Here is a 12500-nt window from a genome sequence, read left to right on the forward strand (position 1 = left end):
CACACACACACACAGACACACACACACACACAGACACACACACACACACACAGACACACACACACACACAGACACACACACACACACACACAGACACACACACACACACACACAGACACACACACAGACACACACACAGACACACACAGCAGGATGATGGGAGTTTTGTTGAGAGATGAATGTTTGTAGCTGTTTACCGCAGCGAGCTCGTCCTCCAGTTTAGCGATTAGCGTTTAGCTTTACGTTTATCTCGGCTCAAACAGGACAGGCCTGTGAAAGAAATCGAACCTTCAGAATAATGTAGCGTTCAGCTTTTTAACACCACGTCATGAGTCAAATCAAATCATCAGAATGACGGACGTGTCGTGGTGAGTGGAGTGATAGATAATCGGTTCGGAATAATTTCTCGCGTCTCCTGGGACGTCGGTCAATAACGAGGTCTTTTCAATCCGGAAAATAGAGACAAAAAAGCAGGAAGAACCAAGCCGTGCGGCGGATCGGCACTCCTTAGCGTTCCTGAGGGATCCTGTATTTATACACGACACAAATACAAGTGGATTATCGCAGTGTCGAGCCGACTGAGTGCGCTAACGTCTCTGCAGCGTTACCAGCCGAGCTCAGAGATAAACATGCTAACATACATCACATACTAAACCTTCTGACAATCAAACTACAACAATTTACATTTAACCTGATGGCAGATATGAGGAAGGATGAAGGGATGAAGGAGGACAGAGGAATGATAAAAAGGGATGGGAGAGAAAGGAGGAATGGGGGGATGAAAGATGAAGTAGGGATGGAGGAGGGATAAAGGAGAGATGGAGAAATAAAGAATTAATAATGAATGAAGGAGAAATAAAAGAGGGATAAGGAAGAAAGAAAGAATGAAGGATGAACAAATAAGGGTTGAAAGGAAGAAAAGTTAGGTTTAAAAGAATTGAAGGAGGAATGGAAAGTTGGAGAAAGAAAGAGATATAGGAATAGAGGAAAACAGAGGGATGGAGAAGGAAGAACAAATGAGGGCTGAAGGAGAAAGGGAAGATAAAGAAGGAATAGAGGAAAACACAGGGATAGAGGAGGAAGGAGGGATTGAACAGATATTAAGATGTAAAGAAGAAAGAGGGATAAAGAAAGGCTGGAGAAGAAAGTGATAATGAAGTAGTCTGTCTGTCTGTCTGTCTGTCTGTCTGTCTATCATGTCAGGTGTTGTAAGATAAGAAGAGTTTGCTATGATTTGAGCTCTCGAGCTTCTCGGTGTCTCTCATTTACTCGCTTCTGCCGGTTATCTGTCGTTAGCTCCGCCCACTTCCTACAGGAAGCTTCCAGTTCGTCCGGATGTTTGTTTCGACGCGAGGCTCTGCTTCAGCTAGTGCACTTTAATGAGACGCTTCTAAAGAAAGGCGTCTCGGGTGCGTGTTCCGTACGAGATGCTGATGTTTCTTCCCCACCGCGAGGAGAGATGATTAGCCGTCCATATATTTCCATAATTTGTCTCAGGCTCGAGTGAAACCCCGCGGCGTGACTCTAAACTCCTCTTTATGTTAGTAATGATGAGGGGTTTGGCCACAGGAACCCCACTGACTCCCGAGCTTCAAATATTCATCACCAACATCGAGCTGCATACACACCACTAATAAACAACCAATCACACACTCGGAGAACCAGAGAAGAGAGAGAGAGAGAGAGAGAGAGAGAGAGAGAGAGAGAGAGAGAGACTTTAGATATCATTCATTCATCCTTTTTTACTTTCCTTCTTCGCTTGTTTGTTTCTTACTTCTCTTCTTTCATTGCAATCTTTCTTTCTTTCTTTCTTTCTTTCTTCCTCTCTTCCTCACCTTCTTTCTTTTTTTCTTTCTTCTTTCCCTTCTTTTTTTTTTCTTGTTTGCTTGCTGGAAGTGATTGAACTAATTATCAGACAGCTATCAGGAAACAACTTTTGGAAAAAGAAAAAGTAAACTACTCTCGCATTCCTTCCCATGCATTTTTATTCTCTCTCTCTCTCTCTCTCTCTCTCTCTCTCTCTCTCTCTCTCTCTTCATTCTATCTCTTCGTTTTGAGAGCAGAATCTGGGGAATGTTGATGAATAGGGTGTGAGCAGGTCGGGGGTAATTGGGTATAGGGGTATAAATGCCGGGGTAAAGTCGGGACGCAATCCACACAAAGCAGGGCATCTGGAGCCGGAGCGAGAGATGCGGTTGCCACGGCGATGGAAGGCTGAGTTACCGTGACAACCCTGTGATAACTCGGACTGAAATTCGAGAGGAGGCCAAAAGTCAGAGAACCCAAAAGCATGTGTGTGTGTGTGTGTGTGTGTGTGTGTGTGTGTGTGTGTGTGTGTGTTTGTGTGTGTGTGTGTACTTTTCAACCTTTTATCAACTTCACTTTTTCATATAATTTATATCAATAATATAAACAACCTAATAAATAAATATAAAGAAATTCTGAACCAAGAAATATTTTTTACAGTTGAAATGTTGAAGGACAAAAAAAAAAAAACCAATAAATTAATTTTATATTTTCAAACAAAAAAAAAAAAAACAACCACCTCCAGTTTGGATCAAAGAAATTATATAAATAATTTGAGAAAAATAAATGAAAAAATACCAAAAATACAAAACACGTATAAAAACTTAAAAAAAAAAAAAAAAAAAAACCTTAACATTAAACAAAAACGAACAAAAAAATTTACACAAAAAATAGAATAAAGGAATAAATTTTAAATATGAAATAAAACAAAAAACTGAAAATGCACAAACAAAAAAACAAAAACTAAATAAATAAAAGCCCTGATGACTAATATACAAAATTATTGCTTATTCCATCTTAAATGAGAATGAGATTTTCCCATAAAGTGATAGACGTAGCACTAGCCAGCGTGTGAAATGTAATACTTTATTAAGTGCAGCAGGCAGCTACGTAGCAGTTTAGCTAACATCCTGACACTTACTCCTTAATACTAGGTGACATGATGCGATGTTAGTTATATGTTAGTGTTAGAAATGTAGATAACAATACGACTGATTTCATGTAGCGCCACAGTCATGGTCTATGATGGAGGTGTTGAATTGTGAGCATCATGACGTCATTACAGTGCAGCGCAAAAGTCAGAATCCAATACATTTTATTTTGTTGTTAACGCAATATTCTTTTCGGCACAAGAATCTTCCTCTAACACGGTTTCAGGGTTTTAATTCCCATCACTGGTGGGTTTTAAGAGCTCGGGCTGGACGAGAGAGAGCGTGTGGCTTCATGCTGGAAAGGAACGGAGGCAGAAAGTCTGGCAGCGTCTCTGATTGAGAGCATTACATACTAACAACATTAGTGTGTGTACTGTAGGGTCCGAAAGTCTGAATCCAGCACCGAGGTGATATCCAAAACTAATTGTTTTGTCAAATAAGTGGACTTCTGGACCCTATTGATTGTGCTAATGCAGTTTGAGAGCCAGCTACAGAAGGTGTGATTAGCATTTGGACCTCAGTAGATCGTTTCGCTCATTCCACAACTAGAGTGCTCGAATTTCCAAGAAAGCGGGTGAGGTTTGATCTCTCAGTGATTCCACTTGGCAAAACGTAATGGCAGGAAGTCTTCCGATTAGCCAATTAGCCGTGTTTAGCATCGCACGCTCATCTAATTCGAGTGCGATATTCGGTGAGTATGGTTAGCAGTTTCATGTTTTGTGTTGAAATGTGGTGTGATTTTCAATGTGTTTTACTCCACTGAGAGTTAGCGAGCTTGCCGTGCAGGAGCAAAACATCATAATTCAATACTCTGGTTTCAGACATCCACCATCTGAACCCTCTCTATGGACTGTAAAGCACCTTCCTGAAACTTCTCTTAGATCACATATTTCGTGGTTCCTCAGAACAATACTGTGATCATATGAATTCCCGACCCCACCTGCGGATTTCTCACACTGTCCAATTAAACACTTTAAAGACACTTTGATGGCGCTCCAATGGCATTGGAACCAATCAGACATCAGACCAGATTCTTTTGTAACCAATCAGACTGCAGTTCCTCACCACCTGTGATACTATAGCTAGTCACACCATCTGATCTAATCCAACATGCCGGTGTAACTACGAGGTGGTATCAAAAAGTTTTGAGACTCGCTCTGTTTACAAGTAAGTATTTTATTTCTTTTTATTTTTCAGACTGAAGTTAAAAAATCGTGCCGTAACCAACAGCGTCATAGGTCCTACACGTTCATTCTCCTAAAATATCCAATAAACCAGTTAAACCTCCGTTTCAACCCATTCTACAAAACTGTTCTTCCAAAAATCTTCTTTGAGATTACAGCTCTCCAAAATCCTCCATCCAAACCAGGGGTTCATTCCAAGCCAGCAGGTGCCACACCTGATTCCACCTGTATGATTCATCTGGGCTTGCAGTAGATTCTGTAAAAGCTGTAGGTTCTGTTTGGGTGGAATACAAACCTGCACCCACACCAGCCTTCACGTCTTTCACATCTGGATTAGATCGGACTCCCTTTAGTTCAAACTCTGACCAATCAAAGCTGTATCTAACAACACCAGTGTCAGATTTTTATTTAATTACTTGGACTTCTTTCCTTATAAGATGCACTTGATGAATTAGAATTTGAAGCGAACCGTTATGCAGGCATTTATTCGTTATCTGATGAATTCCGCCCGTCCCTTGCATGCTCATTATGTTTTATCCGATCGGATGACTTACAGACGCAGTAGCAGAGGATGATGGACAGCAGGACGGACACGGCGACCGCGCTGAGAGCCGTGCACCTCCACGAGCAGTACTTCGACGACTTTTTGAACTTGAAGGCGCTGCGGGACAGCGTGTTTCGGGGCAGGGGCCTCGTGGGGGGCGAATACACCGCCCCCGTAGCCATGGTGTAGCCCGGAGTGGCCGTGCTGAACAGAGGGGTCGTTCCTGTGCCTGTCTTAAAGAGGAAGTGCCTGAGACATGAAACACAGAAAGGAGAGAGCGATCAGTTAAACTGTAGCTGGAGATCAACTCACAACATCAGCAAGCGGTTTGAAAAGCTCAGGTGCGGACAATCATGCTACTAGCATGCTACACAAACATGCTAGCTTGGTGTAATTTCCTTTTTTTGAGCAAAAATGTTCTACAAGCAAGCAAGTGGTGCTAATAAGGTGCCATTAGAGCTAACGCTTGATTTAACATGCTAGCATGACAATGTGCTAATGTTCAACGCACATAGCACCACCAGGACCTGAGTTATAAAAAAAACTAACAACCGTATATACAGCTAGCAATACAGAGTAAACTAGCATTTCTATTACATTCAGGCAGAACCTGATTAACACTGTTAGCATTACGAGCATTAGCATGAACATTTATGGCTAGAGATAATGGGGTGTATACTGCATGCCTGGCTTTGTATTTCCTGAATGTATTTATAGCATAACGAGGACGTATTAAGGCTACGTTTTGCATTAAACAAACAGTTCGTCGTATATAGCGTTCGTACGCAAGTGTGTCTAAATTTGAACGTCGGCCCGTGTCGTTTTGTCTTTATTTATCCATGTTTGTGTTGATTTCTTCCCCGTGCATCACCTGATCACCTGATTTTCATAGAAACTGGACTAACTAGACTCTCCTGCGTGTGGGAATTACGCAGGTCAACCGATTCAATTCATTACACTGCATTTTCCTATTAGCTCAGTCGCCCTGCTGAGAGGTTTAGTGCTCTACACACACACACACACACACACACACACACACACACACACACACACACACAGTTATAGAGCTTCCACTATTATTAAACCCCGCTGGCTAATGATTCATGCGTGAACAATTCAACGCTTTTTTTCATTCCTTTCATTCAATTTAAAGTCGTTACAACTTCATTTATTTAACGCAGGTTTTTTTGCTTTGTTCATGTCATTTTTATTCTATTTTATTTATTTTTAATCCCCAAATTGTGTATGTCATTACTGCAGCTTGGAGTACAACCAAAATGATTCAGAAAGCCATGTGAGTTTTTTGTCATGAACGTGATTTACATTGATCTGGTACAGGAAATCAATATACAATATTAAGACCTTCAATCTTTCCACTACTGAAAACTGTGTTGGAACGTGAATTATTCCCATCCCGACTGAGATTCAGTCTCATCTTGTACCCAAAAATGTTGAGTTTTGAATCGATGAATCATTTTAGACATGACCAAGATTTGCTCACAGGAGTCCCGAACCACCGGGGCTCAGACTGGTACCGAGCTGTGAATCATTTGGTACTGCTGACTTCTGCTTTTAATCGACTTTTACATATTTTATAATCACTTTCGCTTGTTCCAATTTCCCACAATGTTTTGTTCCAATTTTTTTTTACACATCGATAAATGAACCTCGAACTGATTACGGTGAGTTGAGATACATTTTCCTTAAATATCTAATCATTTTATTAATATATATAAATTGGGTTTTACCTATTTTTAGGCAAAACAAGCATCAATAACATTAGTTTAGATTCAATTTTTATTGTCATCATGCAAAGTACATGTACAGACCCATTAAAATGCAGTCAGCATTTAAACAAAAGTGTATAAGTGGCTAATTTACAATAAAAAGCATTGTCGTAAATAAAGGTGTGTCCATATGTACAGGGGGTGAGAGTGATTTATGTACAGGAGGTGCAGTAGGTAATAAAATGTGGTATATACCCAGGAGGTCAGGGGCTTAAGTCCCAGTATCACCAAGCTACCACACTTGGGGCCCTTAACCCTTTATGCCCCAATACGTTATAATACGTTGCATTATGGCTGACCCTTTACCTTTTATAGGGAAGTGGAAGATTAGTAGCATTGGACTTCGAAATTCGTGAATTTAAATCCCAACCACACCAAGCTACCACTTATGGGCCCCTGAGCAAGGCCCTTAAGCCCATAGCGGCTCAGGTGTACGAATGGGATCAATTAGATCATTGAACTAAACCAACTCTGATGAGTTGAGTGAATGAGTGAATATCAAACAAATAAATAAATACATCGAGCATCTATAACACACACACACACACACACACACACACACACACACACACACACACACACACACACACTTGTGGTCCACAAATAAAGATTTTTCACAAATAAATTATTATTTTATAATGAATAAACTATTAAACGAGTATTCCAGTCGTCTATGCAATGCGGCTGTGACTCTATGTGGTGGTGGTGTGTGTGTGTGTGTGTGTGTGTGTGTGTGTGTGTGTGTGTGTGTGTGTGTTTCTGTTTCTCTCTCTGGGATATAACAACAAGACAAACAGATGATTGTAGCTCCAATATCAACTAACAGCGAGCATCAAATCCAATTAGAGAGCCGTGTTTCTGAGCTTCCAGCGTTTTAATGAAAAGACAGTGTGTGTGTGTGTGTGTGTGTGTGTGTGTGTGTGTGTGTGTGTGTGTGGATGTGTGTGTGTGTGTGTGTGTGTGTGTTGAGAGAACAGTTGTCGCTGTCTCCATGCAGCACAAAAACGATCAATCTCTTCAATCAAGGCTCCGAGTCCCCCGTCTCCGCGCCGGAGCGGTAATAAGGTGAGGACGGGACGGAGGTGAGCGCCGAGTTTCACTTCAGCCCCGAGTCCCAATTAACACATGAAATACGGGAATCGTTCATTCGGAAGTGCGACGGATCGATTTACACACCACACGATTTTCGGGACACATGAAATAATTTCTAACCTGCATTTCAGCGTTACTGAGAGTCTGAGTGTGTGGGAGGGGTCCAGGTCGTCCCTGGAAGGCTTTATATAGATTTCATATTATTCACATGTTATATAAATTATATTTATTATATTCTTATTTAATTATATATGAATTATAACTATGTATGTTTAAATAAATTATAGGAACAATCTTAATAGTAATAATCATATTTTTAAATAATGTTTATTTATTTTTTTAAAAATTATCCTTTTTTTTTGTTCATTACAGTAACAGAGTTAAAACAATGCTAAGCTAAAAGTGACCAGCTAATTAGCATCGTACTGCTAGTTCCGGTTAGCCACATCTACCAGAGTTTCCATTCAGAATTTAAGTTTATTATTTATTTATTTTTCGACTAAAAAGTGGGAACGTAAAAAAGAAAAGAACAGACTGATAGACAAGGAACAGGCAGGGGTTAATGAAGGGGAGTCAAAGTCATGCTAATCATGCTAGCAAACACTGCAAAAATATATATCTGATTAGTATAAAACTGCAATATAGGAATGGGAATTTTTTAACTGTTTAAATAAATGAATAAATAAATAAACAAACATACAAATAAATAAATAAATAAATAAATAGCCCATGGTGTGACCCAGTAGAAGGTCATATAAATACGGGGCGATTTTTTTGGGAATTTATTTATTTATTATTATTATTGTAATATTTAATTTCTTTATTATTCTTTATTTCCCAATCAGTTTTGGTCTCAGCTTATCAGCGGTCACGTACCCATCTCCATAGCTGCCCTCGTGGCTCACGGGATTCAACGCATCCATCTCTATCAGGCTCTCATGGCCGTTTTGGAGAACTGCTTGCTTTGTTAATTTTCTACATGAGGGAGACGGAGATATGAGAGACAAACAATTAGGAGAAGATGTGAGATAGTCACGCTCGCTCTCATTACCCGCCTCTGAGACTCCATTCAGAGAGAGGAGGAGGACTATACACACACACACACACACACACACACACACACACACACACACACACACACACACACAAACACACACACACACACACACACACACACAGGATCACACACTCCTGTACTAGCTTAATAACCAAAAAAAAGAAATATTATTTTTAATCAAATATTTTATCTTTGTTTTTCTTTACTGAACAGGGTTATATTTGGGTTTGATTAAACATGCAGCCACACACACACACACACACACACACACACACACACACACACACACACACACACACACACACAATACTGTGTTTCCTTCATGTATTTGTATAATGTTTATATATATATGTATATGGATTTTCCAGCCATATGTGATTCTTCCACAAACTGTTACTACAAACTTGTGCACACAATTGAGGACGTCTTTGGATGCAGGAGCATGGAAATGTTCCTTCACTAGATCGAAGAGAACCAAAGCTGTTCCAGCATGACGATGCTTCTGTGAACAAAGCCAGCTCCATGAAGATCTGATTAACATGGTTTGAAGTGTGTGGAAGATCTCCTGCTATAAACCCTCTTCAACAACTTTGTGATGAATGTGAACACTGCACCCCAGACCTCCTCACCTTCTCACCTCCATCACTACCTGACTTTACTCACACACTTGTAGCTGAATTAAACTCCACTAAATCTAGTGAAACATCTTCCCAGAAGAGTGGAGCTCAGTATAGCAGTGATTGAAAAGTCAACGTGGAATGAGATGTTCGAAAAGAAACTTTGATTTGAATGTATGACAGAAATATGAGAAATGACTGATATATTTTTAATTTTTTTGGTTTTAAAGAGAAAAAAATCTGACTTGAAGAGAGACAGAAGAAACGGAAGCTGTAAAGGACAGAGCGTTTATAGCTGCTAAAATGTGAGCAAAATCATGAACTCGCTCACTTTGTATTGTATTGATTTTTCACTGAATAAAGACTCGGATTGTTTTATAGACGATAATAAAAGAGTAAATACAGAACTAAACCCTGATAAAAAAAAAAATCAGTCATAAATAATGAAGCCTGAGTGTAAATATGAAACACTGCTGCACTTCTCATCACCTTCATCCTGGTATTCAGGCCACGTCTCATCCCCACAGCTTTAACAGAGAAATCAAACTCTAATTGATCCTTGGATAATTACGCTTCGCTTTTTAAGAGCCTATTTTACACAAACACACACAAACACACACACACACACACACACACACACACACACACACACACACACAGACATGATGATTAACGAGAATTAAATTCCGCTCACTCGCTCTCAGGTGCCGTTTATAGACTCGGTGTAGCTGCACACATCAGGAGTCTGGATCAGGGCCTGGCTTTTAGGGTCTTTGTGTGTATGTATGTAAATGTGTGTGTGTGTGTGTGTGTGTGTTGTTTGGGTGCATATAGATATATATAACATACATACACATTCTTTCTTTCCCTTTTCTCGTCCACATTCACCATCTTTTAATCCATTTTTGCTTTTTTTTTACCTCTTCTCTCTCTCTCTCTCTCTCTCTCTCTCTCCTTTCTATCGTTCAGCGGTGTCTCCATGAGGAAATGTAAATCTAGGTTACATTTTGTATTTGTAACTTTTCTCTCGACCATGAAAACTTTTTTTGATTGATAGATTTCAGATTTCAGTTTGACAGAAGAGAGAAAGAGAGAGAGAGAGAAAAGAAGAAAAAGAACAGAGAAAAGCAGGAGGAGGACAAGGGGAAGGATGGATCGGTGTGTGTGTGTGTGTGTGTGTGTGTGTGTGTGTGTGTGTGTGTGTGTGTGTGTGTGTGTGTGTCTAGGTGAATGTGAATGAAGTGTGTTGTTATTCTCGGAGCCCTCTTCTTCCTCTCTTCTATCTGTTCTCTCTTTTCTTTGTTCTCTCTCTCTCTCTCTCTCTCTCTCTCTCTCTCTCTTTCTCTTCTCCCTCTGTTCCCGCTCTCTCTCTTCCTGCTGCATGACAATGACTTCCTGTGCTCCGAAAACTTTCTTTAAAGCACTACTGAGTGGCAGAGAAGGAAAGAAGAAGAAAAAACTCTGTTTAAAAAAACTGTTTAAAACTCTCTGAGCATTTCCTGTTCCTTTACACACACACACACACACACACACACACACACACACACAAAATGGATGACAAAATGATCTATAAATTACGATGTTTTAGTCTCTAGTTAAACAAAAATCAGAGGAAAAAAAAGATTTCTGTCCCGGATATAGAAATAAACATGCACTGGTTTGGGCTCCCATGTCAAACTTAGATAACAGTATTAATGAACACGTTTTCTTTTTCACTTTCTCTGCGTCACGTCAAAATATTATCTTCTAGTCATTTAAAATTGTCATTCTTCATTCTATGGTTGGGACATGTGCAGAGGAGGGACATGCGGTATATCAGTAGGAGAATGGTGAGGATGGAGACACCAGGAAGGAGGAAAAGAGGAAGACCAAGGAGGAGGTTCATGGATGTGGTGAGGGAAGACATGCAGGTAGTTGGTGTGAAAGAGGCAGATGTAGAGGACAGGGGGGGATGGAGATGGATGATCTGCAGTGGAGACTCCTAATGGGAGCAGCAGCAAGAGGAAGATTCTTTATTCTGTATGAATAATAATCTCTATTTATAATTTATTTATTTACAATTTTATAAACCACTGATTTTTGTTTTAAAAATGGATGGTTACCTTTTGCACTTATAGATTTTACACATTCAACTTCTAAACACTTTTTTCTCAGGAAATTAATTCACTTCTATTCCACTGCTGATGAAAACATCTGTACACTAATATATATATATATATATATATATATATATATATATATATATATATATATATATATATATATATATAAAACACTAGGCACACCATGTGATGTGTTTAAAAGCATGATTCAGACGGGATCTGGCACCCAACGACGTTAACTACAAATAATAATAAACATTATACACCAGGACCAGCAGCTTCAGGGAGACGATTCTTTGCTATGACCATCACTATCAGCATCATCAGCAACATCTAACTGATCTCCACACTGCTTACACTGCCTACAATCATCATACAGGTCTACACCACTCTGCTCTTATCCTGTATTGTCTCTATTGAATTACAACATTATAACTCTATATAATTATCAATTCATTCTATATCCTATATTATATAATTTATCTGTTATAAACACTGTTTATAAGCTTGGGTACTGTTATACATATAAACAATGTACTTACAGTATATCTCATAAATAAATATAAAGTAAATCTGTACTGCTATACAAGCTGCGTATTGACTACTCGAAAATTTATTTTATATATTTTTAAATATCATTTATATAGTATTGTCTCTATCTATCTATCTATCTATCTATCTATCTATCTGTCTGTCTGTCTGTCTGTCTGTCTGTCTGTCTGTCTGTCTGTCTGTCTGTCTGTCTATTAAATCAATCAGTCAATTGTGAATATTTTAAATAAATTTGATCAAAGGGGCGGAGCTTAAATCAAGATTGTACGTGAACATTATCGTAACCGTGATCTTAGCAAGGTGTTGAAGAAGAGTGGAAAAAAGGAAACAAATAAAACGATGGTGATGTCAGTCGATTAGTGTGATTGGCTGATTTAAAGAGTGTGAATGAGGCTCCACCCCCTGCTGACCTGATGCCGCCTGTCGCTGGGTGAAATCAGGCCGTGATCCACTAACACGCTTCTAATTCCCATCTCTGATGTTAAAAGCTCAGCTGGATGAGTATGGGAGAGGGAGTGTGTGTGTGAGTGTGAGTGTGTGTGTGTGTGTGTGTGTGTGTGTGTGTGTGTGTGTACTGGAATGTACGGAGGCAGAAAGTCTGGCAGCGT

At 39.5% G+C, this 12500-nt stretch overlaps 1 protein-coding gene across 9 annotated transcripts in view; it reads right to left on the bottom strand.

The window, feature by feature from the left end:
- The window catches only part of LOC124376835 (teneurin-3), a 664771-nt gene that overhangs the window by 117822 nt on the left and 534449 nt on the right, over nucleotides 1–12500 (bottom strand). For 5 of the 9 annotated variants that reach the window (XM_046836154.1, XM_046836147.1, XM_046836146.1 and 2 more), the window contains one exon: nucleotides 4696–4934. In XM_046836154.1, coding sequence (XP_046692110.1) covers nucleotides 4696–4934 — 239 coding nt within the window. Of the gene's footprint in view, nucleotides 1–4695; nucleotides 4935–8440; nucleotides 8540–12500 lie in introns of all 9 variants that reach the window. The other 4 variants (XM_046836130.1, XM_046836135.1, XM_046836152.1 and 1 more) reach the window with 1 other exon arrangement.

This window comes from Silurus meridionalis, chromosome 2 (genome assembly GCF_014805685.1).
Source record: "Silurus meridionalis isolate SWU-2019-XX chromosome 2, ASM1480568v1, whole genome shotgun sequence".
Lineage (NCBI taxonomy): Eukaryota > Metazoa > Chordata > Actinopteri > Siluriformes > Siluridae > Silurus > Silurus meridionalis.